The 16,543-nt window shown below is 37.7% G+C and overlaps 1 protein-coding gene across 28 annotated transcripts in view; it reads left to right on the top strand.

Moving 5' to 3' along the window:
* Positions 1-16,543, top strand: part of MARCHF8 (membrane associated ring-CH-type finger 8) — a 143,528-nt gene that overhangs the window by 55,616 nt on the left and 71,369 nt on the right. For all 28 annotated transcript variants that reach the window (XM_015146928.2, XM_015146923.2, XM_077946339.1 and 25 more), the window contains one exon: positions 771-950. In XM_015146928.2, the coding sequence (XP_015002414.2) occupies positions 849-950 (102 nt within the window). In that variant the 5' untranslated portion in view covers positions 771-848. The remainder of the gene's footprint in view (positions 1-770; positions 951-16,543) is intronic.

Raw genomic sequence — 16,543 nt, 5'->3', positions numbered from 1 at the left:
CTACAGGCGCCTGCCACCATGCTAGGCTAATTTTTTGTATTTTTAGTAGAGACGGGGTTTCACCGTGGTAGCCAGGATGGTCTTGATCTCCTGACCTTGTGATTCGCCTGCCTCGGTCGCCCAAAGTGCTGGGATTACAGGCATGAGCCACTGCACTTGGCCCATTTACACACTCTCTATGGGTGCTTTCATGCCACAGTGGCAGAGTTAATTAGCTGGAACAGACTTGGACCACAGTGCCTAAAATATGTATCTTGCGCTTTATAGGAAATGTTTGCCAACAGCTCATGTAAAGTCTATACTTTTGGAAGGTTAAGTATGGATCATAGATATCTTGAATTTAATTTGGACTTCCTAACCTCTGATCTCACCATTATGTGGACTCACAGGCAGTGGTTTTAAGGAAAGATCACTGCTTATTTCAGGACAAATGCTTGGTCGTGATAAAAAAAGTTTAACTTCAAAAATATTCTTAAAATAAATGATGTCACTGTTTTGTTTTAAACCTAAGTAGCCAATGGAAGATTAATCTCTGATTATATGTGTACATGATCCACCTGCCTCTTTCAGATGGTGCCATCTTATTATGAGAAATGTTAGAATTTTCCCCTTAGACATTCATCTTCTATTGTTTTTGAAGACCAAACATTTATGTCACCATAACTTATTTAAATATACATATGAATATAAATATAAAATGGTAAGCTCACTCTTGGAAATTTAAAGTGTTGTAGCTGAGTTATGTTTATTCTCTCTTCATTTTCTCTCAGCTTGAAATCCATGGCCCAAAATGACTCTACCAGTGGAGACTCTCTTCTGTGAAGACAACGACCAGATAGAAGGTTGGGATGAGCATGCCACTGCATCAGATCTCTGCCGTTCCATCCCAGGATGCCACCTCTGCTAGAGTCTACAGAAGTAAGACCAAAGAAAAGGAGAGGGAAGAACAGGTACTGGGAGAATATCTTTTTTGGTTTCATTACTTTTATTAAATTTTTATTAAAGATGACCTAGAACAATGCTTAAACTCTAAAGGTCAGGTTTTCTCTGTTAATATACTGATAAGCACACAAATAGTTGTACTCAGAAGGAATTGTCTTTTTGTAGATTTCTAGGTTTTCAAATTTTAGTGTAAACTATTATGCTTATAAATGGTTATAAATGACTTACCTTCATCGGTTAAATCTGCCTGATTATTTTTGATTAATCACTGTGACTAAGTTCTTTGGATTCTCAGAACATGATGCTGCTAGTTCCCTATTCATTGTAGTGTGAAATTTGGACACCAGATGGCTGGAATTTCTTAATGTGTGTCTTAGTCTGCCCTAGTGGCTGTAACAAAATGCCATAGCCTGGGTGGTTTAAATAACAAGCATTTATTTCTCAGAGTTCTGGAGGCTGAAGTCTGAGATTAGGGTGCCAGCATGGTTGGATTCTGGTGAGGTCTTACTTCCTGACTTATAAACAGCTGCCTTCTTGCTGTGTCCTCACATGGCATGGAGAGAGGAAGGAAGCAAGCTGTCATGTGGCTGTTCATACAGGAGAACTGATCCCATGGAGAGGGTTCCACCCCTAGGACCTAATTGTCTCCTCCAGGCCCCACCTCCAAATACCATTACATTACGGATTAGAGTTCCAGCATAAAAATTTTGTGGGAAACATAAACATTTAGTCCATAGCAGTGTGTGTAAGAGGAAGCTATGCAAACTTGTTTGGAATAGAAAAAGGAAAATGTCCAATGGTGAGGCCAGGAAGGGAGATTCTTTCTGATATACACCCTCACTGCAGGTTTACTGTAGGTGGATATTTAATAAAGCCTTATTGAATGTATCTATTTGATGGGATTTTTAAGGTCTAAATAAATAGCATTAATCAATTATTTGTAGAATGGGGATTTTGATTGGTATTGGGAAGAAAGAGAAACTATTCTGTCTCACCTTAGTGTGGGGATATTTTGAACACCCAGTGGCAGCCTGACAATTCAGGGTGTCGTGGAGCCCAGATGAGGTGGCAGAAGTGGAAGAGCAGTTGAACCAGGAACTTACAGGACCTCATGAGAGCTTCAGCAGCAGTGGCACAGGATGAAAATAGTGGTTGTGTTTCTAGGGTCTCAAATGTGGTATCAGGATTGATTTGAAAGGTAAATTTTTGTCCAGTGGAGCCTATTTGTATTTATGCAGCTTTTCCTGGCACAGGTTCAACCCAAAATCTTTTGGTATGATTTCTGATCCTCCTGTGCTTGGGAGATATTACTCCTGAATCCTGTAAGAAGAGCGAACCCTTGCATTTTACTTAGATGCAAATAATCCACTTGTTTGCTTAGTCTAATCTGTTAACATACCTTTGCTGAAGCCCATAACTGTAATCTTCTACAGAGGGTTGATGACTTTTATACAGTTGTCAATACAGTTGATGAATGACTGAACGAATGAATGAATGAATATGAATTAAGTTTCAGTGATATGGGATCATGTCACTGTGGAGATGATCTATTATTATTATTATTATTTTTTTGAGATGGAGTCTTGCTCTGTCCCCCAGGCTGGAGTGCAGTGGCACGATCTCGGCTCACTGCAAGCTCTACCTCCTGGGTTCACGCCATTCTCTTGCCTCAGCCTCCCGAGTAGCTGGGACTACAGGCACCTGCCACCACGCCCGGCTAATTTTTTGTATTTTTAGTAGAGACGGGGTTTCACCGTGTTAGCCAGGATGGTCTTGATCTCCTGACCTCGTGATCCGCCTACCTCGGCCTCCCAAAGTGCTGGGATTACAGGCGTGAGCCACTGCGCCTGGCGAGATGATCTATTATTTCAAATACAGTATGAGAACCTTACAATAGTATACTTTCATTTCTTTCCTTCTGGCCTTTTCATTATTGTCTTTTAATAAATTTTAAACCCTAGAATATATTTTTAAAGAAATACTTTAAATAATTTTCTTTTAAATAATAGTAGATTCATGTACTCAGGTAATTACCATTTCTGGTATATTTCCATATATCATTTTTCTTTTGTCTAAAGGACTTTAGCATTTCTTACAGTGTGAGTTGGCTGACAGTGACTTCTTTCAGCTTTATTTAAAAAATATTTTTTATTTGTTGCTTGCATTCTGAAGTTGTGTTTGTGGATCAGTGGGTTTACAGTTTTCGTAGAATTTGGAGCTTTTTGGCTATTCTTCAGATACTTTTTCTGTCCCCTCATTCTTTATTTGGGGACTCCATTATACACATTGACTGGCTTAAAGTTGTCCACTGCTGCACTTTTAATTTTTTAAGGTTATTTTTTTTCCTGCATTTTATTTTGGATATTCCAATTACTTTGTATATAATTTCATTAATATTTTCTTTTTCCATATCTACTCTGCCAGTAATTCCATCTTTTGTATTTTTCATCTCAGACATGTTTTTATCACTAGACATTTGGCTTGGATCTTTTTTATATCTTCCATGTCTCTATTCAACTTTTTTAGCATATGAAATAACAGCTATAATGACAGTTTTAGTGCTCTTTTCTGTCATTGCTGGCATGTGTGACTATTCTGAGTTTGCTTTTGTCCCTCACTTGATAACTTCAGTCAGTTTTATTTTCATTTTTGTTATTATTTTTTTGCTTTTTTTTTTTTTTTTTTTTTTTTTTTTTTTTTGAGACGGAGTCTCGCTGTGTCGCCCAGGCTGGAGTGCAGTGGCCGGATCTCAGCTCACTGCAAGCTCTGCCTCCCGGGTTTTTACGCCATTCTCCTGCCTCAGCCTCCCGAGTAGCCGGGACTACAGGCGCCCGCCACCTCGCCCGGCTAGTTTTTTTGTATTTTTTAGTAGAGACGGGGTTTCACTGTGTTAGCCAGGATGGTCTCGAACTCCTGACCTCGTGATCCGCCCGTCTCGGCCTCCCAAAGTGCTGGGATTACAGGCTTGAGCCACCGCGCCCGGCATTTTTGCTTATTTTTGAGTACAGATCTTGCTCTGTTGTCCAGGGTAGCATGCAGTGGCATGATCACAGCACACCGCAGCCACAAACTCCTGGTCTCTAATGATCCTCCTGCCTTAACATCCCATGTAGCTGGGACTATAGACCAGCTATATGTATATGGCCTGGATAAGTTTTTCTTTCATTTTGTAGATTCCGGGTCTTGCTATTGCACAGGCTGGTCTCAAACTCCTGGGCTTAAGCAGTCCTCCCATCTTGGCCTCCCAAATTGCTGGGACTGCAAGTGTGAGCCACTGCACCTGGCCCAGTTTCGTTTTTAAGTAAAAATTTACTTTAGACTAGTTTTAGATTTATAGAAAAATTGTTAAGCTAGGATGGAGTATTTTCATATACCCAACACCCAGTTTCTCATATTGTTGTTATTTATAGATTTAGTACAAGTGCAGTGTTGTTACACAGATACATTGCATAGTGGTAAATATCACCTTAATAGTGTACATAAACACCCATGAGGTAATTTCTCGTCCCTCACCCACTCCCATCCTCCCACCTTTCTGAGTCTCCAGTGTTATTATTTCACTCTGTATGCCACTGTGTACACATTTTTCAGCTCCCACCTGTAAGTGAGAATATGAGCTATTTGACTTGCTCTTTCTGAGTTATTTCATAGTTACCTCCAGTTCTATCCATGTTGCTGCAAAAAACATGAATTCTTTTTTTTTTTTTTTATATAGCTGAGTAGTATTCCATGGTGTGGATTACTTTATCCAGTCATCCGTTGATGGACACTTAGATTGATTTTATATTTTTGCTATTGCGAGTAGTCATGCAATAAATATTTGAGTGCAGGTATCTTTTTGATATAATGATTTCTTTCCCTTTGGATAGATCGCCAGTAGTGAGATCACTGGATCAAGTGGTATTTCTATTAGTTCTTTGAGATGTCTCCATATTTTTTTTCCATAGAAGCTGTACTCGTTTACACTCCCAACAACAGTCTATGAACATTCCCTTTTATCTGCATCCTTGCCAACATCTGTTATTGATTTTTTTGACACTTGAATGATAGCCATTCTGACTGGTGTGAAATGGTATTTCATTGCTTTTATTTGCATTTCCCTGGTTATTAGTGATGTTCAACTTTTTAAATGTTTCTTGGCCATTTGTATGTCATCTTTTGCAAAATATGTGTTCATGCCCTTTGCCCATTTTTTAATAAGGTTATTTTTTTCTTGTTGAGTTGAGTTCCTTATAGAGTCTACAGATTAGCCTTTTGTAAGATATATAGTTTGCACATATTTTCTCCTGTTCTGTAGATTGTCTGTTTTCTCTATTGATTACTTATTTGCTGTGTAGAAGCTTTTTATTTTAATTAAGTCCCATTTGTCTGTTTGCATTTTTGTAGCTTTCTTTTTGAGGTCCTAGGCATGAATTCTTTGTCTTAGACCAATGTCCAGAAGAGTTTTTCGTAGGTTTTCTTCTAGAATCTTTATAGTTTCAGGTCTTTCAGGTCTTTATACTTTCAGGTTTTTAATCCATCTTGAGTTGATTTTTGTTTATGGTGAGAGATACGGGTCCAGTGTTATTCTTCCGTGTATGGTTACCCAGTTCTCCCAAGTACCACATATAGAATAGGGTGTTCTTCCACTAGTGTATGTTTTTGTTGACTTTGATGGAGACCATTTGACTGTAGGCATGTGTCTTTAATTTTGGGTTCTGTAATCTGTTTCATTGATCTACATGTCTGTTTTTATAATAGTTTTGGTTATTATAGCCTTATAGTACAATTTGAAAGTCAAGTAATGTGATGCCTCAAGTATTGTTCTTTTTGCTTACCATTGCTTTGGCCATTCAGGCTCTTTTCTGGTTCCATATGTATTTTAGGATTGTTTTTTCTAATCCAACGATGTTAGTATTTTTATAGGAATTGCATTGAATCTGCAAATTTCTTTGGGTAGTATGGTCATTTTAATGATACTGATTCTTCTAACCCATGATCATGTTTGTGTCATATGCGATTTCTTTTATCAATGTTTTGTAGTTTTTCTTGTAGAGATTTTTCACATCCTTGGTTGAGACTATTCCTGGGTATTTTATTATTTTTTGGTAGCTATTGTAAATGGGATTGACTTCTTGGTTTGGTTCTTGATTTGGTTCTCAGCTCGATTATATTATTGTTGTATAGAAATGCTACTGATTCCTCCTCTCAACAAAAAATACAAAAATTAGCTGGGTATGGTGGCACGTGCCTCTAGTCCCAGTAACTTGGGATGCTGAGGTGGGAGGATCACGAGCCCAGGAGGTCGAGGCTGCAGTGAGCTGTGACCGCGCCACTGCACTCCAGCCTGGGTAGCAGAGTGAGACCCTGTTTCAAATACAAACAAACCTCAACTAAACAAAAGAAATACTACTGATTTTTGTAGGTCGATTTTGTATCCTGAAACTCTACTGAATTAATCAAATTTAGGAGTGTTTTGGAGGAGTCTTAGGGCTTTCCAGGTATAAAATGATACCATCAGCAAACAGAGATAGTTTAACTTCCTCTTTTACAATTTAGATGTCTTTTCTTTCTTTCTTTCTCTTGCCTTACTGCTCTGGCCCGATAGGACTTTTAGTACTGTGTTGAATAAGAGTGGCCGGAGTGGAGATCCTTGTCTTGTTCCATTTCTCAAGGGGAATGCTTTCAACCTTTCCCCATTCAGTATGATGTTGGCTGTGGGATTCTTGTATATGGGTTTTATTATTTTGAGGTATGTTCTTACTACACCAAGTTGTTGAGTTGATTTTTATCATGAAAGGATGCTGAATTTTATCAAATGCTTTTTCTGTGTCTATCGAGATAATAGTATGGTTTTTGTTTTTAATCCTGTTTATGTGGCAGATCACATTTATTGATTTTTGTGTGTTAAACCATACTTGTATCCCTGGAATATAACCCACTTGATTGTGGTGTACTATCTTTTTTGATGTGCTGTTGGATTTGGTTTGCTAGTATTTTCTTGAGCGTTTTTGCATCTGTTTTCATTAGGGGTATTGATTGATTCTGTTTCTGTTTTTGTGTGTCCTTGCTTGGATTTGGTGTTATGGTGATACTGGCTTCATAGAATGAGTTAGAGAGGATTTTCTTCAATTTGGGGGAACAGTGTCAATAGGATTGGTACCTGTTCTTCTGCTCCTGGTAGAATTTGGCTGTGAATTCAGCGGCTCCTGGGGATTTTTGTTGTTGGGAGATTTTTAAAAAAATTTTTATTACTGGTTAAGTCTTCTTACTGGTTATTGGTCTCTTCAGGTTTTCCTTTTCTTCTCGGTTCATTCTTGAGAGGATGTGTGTCTTTAGGAATTTACCCATTTCATCTAGGTTTTCTAGTTCGCGAGTGTAGAGATGTTCATAGTAGACTCTGATAATCTTTTGTATTTTTGTGGTATCATTTGTAATGTCTTTTTCATTTCTGATTGTGCTTATTTGAATTGTCTTCTTGGTTAGTGTAGCTAGTAGTCTGTCAATTTTGTTTATCTTTTCAGTGAAGCAACTTTTTGTTTCTTTGTCTTTTGGGTTTTTATGAACTGAATTTCACTTAGTTCTGCTCTTCATAATTTCTTTTCTTCTGCTAGCTTTGGTTTGGTTTGTTCTTGTTTTTCTAGTTCCTTGAGGTGCTATGTCAGGTTAGCTTGTGGTCTGTTTTTTTAATTTAGGCATTTAACACTATAAACTTTTCTTTCTTGAATCTGTTTACGGTCAGCACTATCAGCTTTTGCTGTATTCCAGAGGTTTTGGTATGTTGTGTCTATACTTTTATTTGTTTAAAAAATTTTTAAACTTCCATCTTAATTTCATCACTGACCCAAAAACCATCCAGGAGCAGGTTAATTTCCATGTATTTGTATAGATTTGAGAGTCCTTCTTGGAATTGACTTTAGGTTTTTTTCACTGTAGTCTGAGAAGCCACTTGAAATGATTTCAGTTTTTTAAAAATTTATTGAGACTTGCTTCATTCCTTAAGATGAGGTCTGTCTTGGAGAATGTTGCACATGCTAATAAGAAGAATGAATATTCCGTGATTGTTGGGTAGCTTGTTGTATAAACATCTGTTAGGTCTATTTGTTCTATAGTCCAAATTAAATCCAGTGGGTTTTTTTTTTTTTTTCTTCTGTCTCAGTGTTCTGTCTAGTGCTGTCAGTGGGGTGTTGAAGTCCCGTCTTGTGCTATGAAGGAATGCCCAAGGCTGGGTAATTTATAAATGAGATGTTTATTTGGCTCACCATTCTGTAGACTGTACAAGAAGCACAGTGCTAGCATCTGCTCTGGTGAAGCCTCAGGATACTTTTACTCATGGTGGAAGACAGAGAGGAGCCAGTATATCACTTGACTAGAAGGAGCATGACAGAAGGAGGAAGCGCCAGACTCTTTTAAACAACCAGCTTTTGTGTAAACTAATAGAGCAAGAACTCATTCATTACTACAGGGATGACACCAAGCCATTCATGAGGGATCTGCCCCCATGACCCAAACACCTCCCACTAGGACCCACCTCCAACATAGGGTATCACCTTTCAACATGAGATTTGGAGGGGACAAACATCCTATATCTCCCACTATTATTGCATTGCTTTCTAGCTCTTTTCTTAGGTCTAGTAGTATTTGCTTTATGAATCTGGGTGTTCTGGTGTTGGGTATATATATATATAAGATTGTTATCCTGTTGAATTGATCTGTTTATTATTATATAATTACTTCTTTTGTCTTCTGTTACTGTTGTTGATTTATATTGTCTGTTTTATCTGATGTAAGTATAGCTACTCCTGCTTGCTTTTGGTTTCTTTTTGTGTGGAATATCTTTTTTCACCCCTTTGCCTTGAGTTGATAAGTATCTTTACAAATTAGATGGTTTTTTTTTTTTTGGTAAGCAGCATATGATTGGATTATAGTTTTAAAATCCATTTAGTGGATCTATATCTTTTTTTTTTTTTCTTAAGAGACAGGATCTTGCTCTGTTGCCCAGGTTGGAAACTTGTGGGGTCAAGCGATCCTTCTGCCTCAGTCTCCCATGCAGCTGTTACTACAGGTGTGGCACAATGCCCAGCTAATTAAAAAAAAATTTGTCACTGTGTTGTTCAGGCTGGTCTTAAGCTCCTGGTCTCGAGTTATCCTTCCCCCTTGGTCTCCCAAGGTGCTAGGATTACAGATGTGAGCCACTGTGCCTGGCCCCAATCTGTATCTTTTAAATGGTGCATTTAATCCATTTACATTCAAAGTTGATAGGTGAAGATTTGTTTCTGTCATAATTTGATCTAGTTGCTTTATAGTCTTATGCATGTAGTTGTTTTTTAAGACCTATGAGTTTTATACTTTTGTGTGTTTTATGATGGCAAGTATTAACCTTTCATTTCCATGTTTAGAACTCCCTTGAATGTTTCTTGCAGATCTGGTCTAATGATGACAAATTCCCTTAGTGTTTGCTTGTGTGGGAAAACATTTATTTCTGCTTTATTTATGAAGTTTATTCTAGTTGGATATAAAATTTGTGGTTGACTATTTGCTTTTTTCTTTAAGAAGTCTGAGAATAGTACCCCAGTTTCTTCTGGCCTGCAAAGTTTCTGCTGAGAAGTCCACTGTAAGTCTGATGTGACTCTCTTTATAGGTGATTAGGTGCTTTTTTAGGATTTTTCCCTTCACATTGACTTCAGATAGTTTGATGATTATTTTGGTGAAGTCTATCTTGCAATGCATCTACCTGGAGTTCTCTTAATCTCTTGTAGGTGATTGTCTAAATCTGTAGGAAGACTAGGAAAGTTTTCCTTCAATTATTTCCTCAAATAGGTTTTCCAAACTTTTTACTTTTTCTTTTCCCTCAGGAATACCTAGCACTCATAGATTTTCATGTTTTATTTAATCCCATACTTTTTGAGGGCTTTGTTCATTTTTTAAAAATTCTTGTTTCTTTAGTTTGCTCTGACTTTGTTAATGTGAGAGACCTGTCTGCACTCTCTGAGTTTCTTTCTTTTGCCTGGTCCAGTTTATTTTTAAAGCTTTCAACTGTATTTCATAATTTCCTCAATGAATTTTTCATTTTTAGGAGTTCTGTTTTTTCTTTTTAAAGAAAAATCTATTGCTTTGCTAAATTTTCATTAAAATCCTGAATTTTAAAAAATTTCTTTGTGTTGGATTTCAATTTTCTGTTGGATATCATTGAACTTCTTTAAAATCAATTATTTTGAATTATTTATCTGCTGTTACAAAGATCTCATTTTGGTTAGGATCCATTACTAGAGTTAGTGTGATCCTTTGTGGGTGTTGTAACAGTTTTTTCATATGTCCAGAATTATTTGGTTTCTTCTCATCTGGATAAACTATCTTTTTCTTATTTTTGAAATTACTTTTATTTGGACAGGATTCCCCCCCTTGAGGATATGACTATAATTTGTGTCGTGTAGGGTCTTCTGACTTTTGTTCTGTGTACTTTCAGATGGCAAAATATTTCCTTGGTTATAGATAGCCTTAGTGGGTTGACTTTCTCAAATGCCAGTTGTAGTAGCAATGTATTGGGTGTATGAGCAGGTTCATAGTCTCCTGCAGAACTAGGGTGGCAGAGGTTTTGATACACGTATTCCTATGCTGTTTGCTTATGTCAGCAAATTTTGTATTGGGTTGTACAATTGGACCTCCAGGCTAATAGGTGGTGCTTGCAGGTAAGAGCAAGCTGAGGTGGCCACAGAAGTGTTTATGCTTGATCTTTTTATTTTTTTTTTTTAAAAACTGTGTCTCACTTTTTCACCCAGGCTAAAGTGCAGTGATGCAATCACAGCTCACTGTACCCTTGACCTGGGCTCAAGTGATCCTCCTGCCTCAGCCTTCCGAATCAATGGAACTACAGGCACATGCCACCTTGCCTGGCTAATTTGAAAATTTTTTGCAAAGATGGGGTCTCACTTTGTTGCCCAGGCTGGTCTCAAACTGTTAGCCTCAAGCAATCCTGTGTTGTGGGTCTGCCACCAGGAAGAGTAGGCTCCTCTCAGTGGGAGCAGCTAGGTAGGCATCTGTGGGGGAGGTAGGCAGTTTGTACGGAGTGTGATTTGCTTACATCTCAGTACCACAGCAGCCTGGAGCAGCAGTGATGGTGGCATCATTTGCCCTTTGGGCTGTGTAAAAGTACCTGGCCTTCCCTCTTCCAGCCTGACTTGCTGGCTGATAGCAGCAGCTTCTCAGGGCTCGGAAGCCTGTGTACTCCATGTGAGTTTGAGCAATGCCTCTGTTAGTCTCCAAGTAACTCACTCTGTTAGGCTGGAGACCTGTGAGGGTCAAGGGGGTCTCCCACAGCTAGCATTGCAAAAGTCCATGGTGAGAATATGGAACCCTGGGAGTCTCTCGTCTACCCTTTCCCAGCATCTAGAAGCTTCTTCTATCTCTCAGCAATCCTGACTGAGCACCTGCCTTGCTTCCTTCTCCTTTGTGATCAGTGATTCCTGTTACTTTTCAGTTGAATTCCAGTGTTCTGTTTCAGATTACCTATTTGAAGGGTGAATATCTACTTGCCGGTTTGGAGCTTTTCGTGGAAGAGGCATATACTAGCTGCATCTAGTTAGCCATCTTGAACCGAGCTTCCAGTTTCTCATATTATTAACATCTTAAAATAGTGTGCTGCATTCATCACAGTTAGTGAACTAATGTGAATACATTTTAGTTTTAAAGTCCGTACTTTATTCAGATTTCCCTACTTTTTAACTTTTTACTTTTTTTGTTCTAGGATCTCGTCTTAGGATGTAGCATATTACATTTTGTTATTGTATCTCCTTAGGCTCCCCTGGGCTATGACAGTTTCTCAGATTTTCCTTGTTTTAGATTACTTCGACAGTTTTGAAGAGTACTGATCAAGTATTTTGTGGAATGTCTTTCTATGGGAATTGTCTGATATTTTTCTCATGACTAGACTAGGGTTATAGGTTTTGGGATGGAAGTCCACAGATACAATGTACCAGTTCATCACAACAAATCAAGTACACTATCAACATGATTTGTGACTGATTTTCTTGACCACCTGGCTGATATGGTGACTCTCAGGTCTCTCCGCTATAAAGTTACTCTTTTTCTCCCCTTTTGTACTTTGTTCTTTGGAAGGAAGTCACTATGCATAGCCCACTTTAAAGAGCGGGGAGTTGTGCTCTCCCTCCTTGAAGGTGGAGTCTCTACATAAATTATCTGGAATTCTTCTACATGTCTGGAACCCAAGTTGTAAGATTGTCCAAAAAACACATTTTTCAACTTTCTGCCCTGTACTCCTTGATAATGAGATCCTGAAAGAAATGATCTGTATCCCAGGATTCCTGAAAGGTGATAGGCAAGAAGGTAATTCAGTGATCAATTTATTTTAAAGTAAGGTACATAGAAAATAAAAGTGGTATTTTATATATTTATAAACAGTCCTATTTTGGCCCTGTTGTCCTACTACTGAGGTTAAAAGGAGATTTTACCATGCAGCATCAGGATGATGGTCATGTAAACACATTTCATATTTGCCCTAAAAATACATGAATGTTGACAGATCATACTGTATTCATTTGTACCTAACATCTTTTGAAAAAATGACCTCACAATGTTCAAGTGATAACAATATTTTTAGACAGAATCACCACACTTTTACTATTAAAAATTATTCTCTTTTCTCTATTAGATAAATTCTTCCCTTTTAAATAATAAAAACCTAATATAAGGAACCTGGAGAAAACCTCTTGAGTTTTAACATTGCAGTATCTCCAGAGCCATATGGGCAAACTCCCAGTTTAATGCTTGAACCTACTCTGTATTGTCATGGCCAGTTTGTTTTTAGGGCACCATTAGGGCATCAGCCCTGATGCTAACCCCCTACTTCTAAAGACAGTTGCTTTGTGTCTTTTTTTTTTTCCGCTACCAGAGATTTGAGATCCAGTATAAGAATAAACTGTCTATAGCTTTCTCTTACTCACACTTTTACTTTTTGCTTCCAGGAATTGCCAGTCTTATCTGCAGGATAAAAATCCCTTATGTCACATACTATTAGTTGAGTCTCTCAACATTCTAGTTACTGTCTTTTAGACCATTTCTAGCTTTTTTATAGAAGTATGTTTACATGAAGAGATGAATATGCATCTTTAAAATAAACCTGTTGCAGATTACTGTCTGGTTAGGGATCACCATCTGTGAGATCATTTGTGTGGCTTCTTGAATCATCCATCTACCTTACCTGCAAGGGCCGCAAGAGATTAATATGCTCATACTTGGAAACCAGAATTTCTTTGTCACCTGTTTACCTCTCCTTGGTCCCTGGAGTGATTCTTTCACTTCTGCTTCCAAGCATGTATTTCCTGTTTGGTAATCACAGCTATCACTGAAACCCCTTGGGACTATCTCCTAGTTGGCTCAAACATGTATAAAGTTGTAGCATGCTTAACATTTAAGAACCAAAGATGACTTCTTTACTAAATGGTCATTTTCTGCTTTGTAAGCTTGTTTTCTTTGAGAATAAAGGTAAGTTTTGATGTTTTTCTAGAGATTAAAAAAGAGCATGCTATTATAAAACATTAAATTCAAGTTGACCCATTTGAACGGCTACATCTACATTTTCTTTTGCATATGTAGATTTTTGAAGCTTAAATGCAGATAAAATTATGTGCAGCTTTGAGGTCCTGCAATTTTAAATATTTTTAGTAAAAAACCAACAATATCAATTCCAGCTATTTTATATATTAGCAGCTTACCTATCTCAGCATAAAACTTGAGAACTGGTAATGGTTTGCTGTTTATTTATTTAGAGTTTAGAGATGGAAGGAATGCACAGAATAACTGTAGTTGACCTCTGTGGATGTTGGTCTAGTGATAGTTTGCTAGTTAAGAGTTCACATAATCTAGGTAAAACCAAGAGTCTTGTCTGGTTATGTGGTAAGTGAAGCATTTGCAGTTGATTTCAGTATGTTGCATATAAGTTGAGTCAAGGTGATGTATGAATACGCTTGTCTAGGTATCACTGTAGGACTTGATGATTGTAATTTCTTGGTTGTCACTACTGTCTTGTAGCTGTCCTGTGTGAATTGGACAGCTAGGTGGCAGATAATTTTTCAGATTTTCTATCAGTAACTTGAAAATAAGAAAACCACTCAAATATATTTATTTATTTTTCACTCTTTGTTTTTTTTAATTTAGTTTAGAGACCGGGTCTCACTCTCACAGGCTGGACTGCAGTGGATGATCATAGCTCACTGCAGCCTTGAACTGCTGGGCTCAAGTGATCCTCCCATCCCAGCCTCCTGAATAGCTGGGACTATAGGCATACGCCATCACGCCTGGCTAAATTTTTTATTTTGAAGAGATGAGATCTTGCTGTGTTGCCAAGACTGGCCTCAAACTCCTGGCCTCCAGCCACCCTCCCACCTTGGCGTCCATAGTCTTGGGATTATAGGTGTGAACCACCCTACTGGGCCCCTAATTTATTTCTTAATGCAGAGATTGCAGTAAATAATACTACAGTCCTAGTATCCTGTAATCATTGTTAATGGCTTTCGATATGTGATGTTATTGAGATGACTTCCTTATTTTACACATGAATAAAACAGCTCCAAAGATAAATGCCTTATTCATGGTCACCTGCCTATATATTTTTTTCCATATTGTTTTGTTTCCTCTAAAAAAAATGATTGCACATGAATATGGTCTGCACACACATATTTTTTCATTCATCTGTGCATCAAATAGTTTTGTGTTTTTAAGAGACAGGGGTCTCATTCTGTTGCCCAAGTTGAAGTGCGGGGGTGCAATTATAGCTCACTTGGGAGGCCAAGTGTTGGGATTATAGACACGAGCCATCACACCTGGCTTGGAATGTTTCATATCTTCCATACCACTTTTGCATAGGGAATGAACTGTCATCCCTTTCATCCAGTCATCCTAATGCTGAATTTGTGTGTTTTTCATGTTTGTTTCTGAAGAACTCAATTTACCACATTTCAGAAGCCTGTTTTTTTAAAAGCAGAGTAGGGGACTGCTGTTGGATTCACACTGTTCAGGTAATACGTGAACAGCAGTTGAGTTACAGGGACATCTTAATAGCATCTTTTGCCTCAGGGCTTTGGTTTTAAGTTAGGCTTAGGCTGATTAAGGTATAGTGTTTATGTATTACTAGCTATGTACGTAATTAGCACTTCTAAGCAGAGTCATACACCCACATTGGGAAAGATGTGCTCAATTGATTTGTATTACACCCCAGGATTGTTAACCAAGGTGTGTAGATGTCTGTTCCCTGAGAGGAAAGGTCTTTTCACCTAATTAGCAGTGTAACCTTGGGTTCTTACTGAACTTGGAGGAGACTGCTTATTTTCTGGAAAGTGGTGGAGATGAAATGGTTACTTTGTGGTTACTCTCACAGTGTGTCCACTCCCAGGTAGTGTCCTTCTGGCCTCAGTGGCCCTCCCACACCAATCCACTGAGAGTTGTCACGCCAAATCTAACAGTCACAAGGCTAGCATCTTTTACCAACAAAACTTTGATAAAAACTGAAAATATTATTTTGTAAAATTAATATGAAGAGTTTTTTGGGGGAAATTTGAACTTTGAACTGCTGGCTTTGAAAAGTTGTTTATCATTAAAAACAGAAAAATGTGGGAGGACTATTTTAGATTATAAACTAAAAAGACAACCAGTGTAATATGTGTACCTTGATGGAACCTGTTAGAAAACATAAATAACTGTAAGTTGTGTTTTTTGGACAACTGGGAAAGCTGAATATTTTCTATATATTAGTTGATAATGATAGAATTATGGTTAATTTTATGCATCAGAATATGTGTATCAGAAAAGGAAAAACTAAATGGGCAAATTTTATAACAGTTGATGCTTCTAGGTGAAGGACAGACAGGTATTCATTATACTATTCTTTTAGCTTTTCTGTAGATTTAAAGTTTTTCAAATCAAAAGTTTTGGGAAATAAAAGAATATGCTTGCCAAATATGAGCTGAAGAAAGAGTTGCAGTAGACAATAGTAAACAGCAAATTATATGAAACAATTTAAAGGCCAATGGGCAAGTTATCTCACACTTCCTAGGTATTCATATAATTTTAAATCTGATTCTAAATTTTTTGTTATCTTATGTAAACACTGGTTTGCGCCATGTCTGGGAGGCACAGGCAGACTTTCCAAAAGGAGCAGAAGCATGGGCAGTTTTAAGGAATCCATTTTCAGATCTTTACTTTCTGCATACACTTGAGCCTAAAACTGTTCATGCACCCACATTTCTGAGCAGCGAGTTTTCCACTCTGAAGAAGGAAAGGCCCCTACATTTTACTATGTCCCTTAATTTTACTGCGCTGCATTGTCCTAGGGGATAAAAATCAGGTCATCAAACGAAGGAATACTTGGAATTATTGGTTTTGGGTAATCTTTTTACTGATTAATCAAATCATGATATACCTGCCTAGGCAATTTATCTTTTCCTGTCTTATTCAATAGGCTTCAAAACAAAGATATTTGGGCACATTCTGGATTCAGATATATTGTAGGTAGATTGATAAAAGTGACTTCATTCCCCATCAATTGTTCTTCAATGAAGAACTTTTGGGGGAAAGACCCTTAAAAGCAAAGCAGAATGAGTTTCAAGTG

This window comes from Macaca mulatta, chromosome 9 (assembly GCF_049350105.2).
Source record: "Macaca mulatta isolate MMU2019108-1 chromosome 9, T2T-MMU8v2.0, whole genome shotgun sequence".
NCBI classification, from domain to species: Eukaryota; Metazoa; Chordata; class Mammalia; order Primates; family Cercopithecidae; genus Macaca; species Macaca mulatta.
The sequence above is the reverse complement of the archived record's forward strand: the minus strand, read 5'-3'. Positions and strand labels throughout refer to the sequence as shown.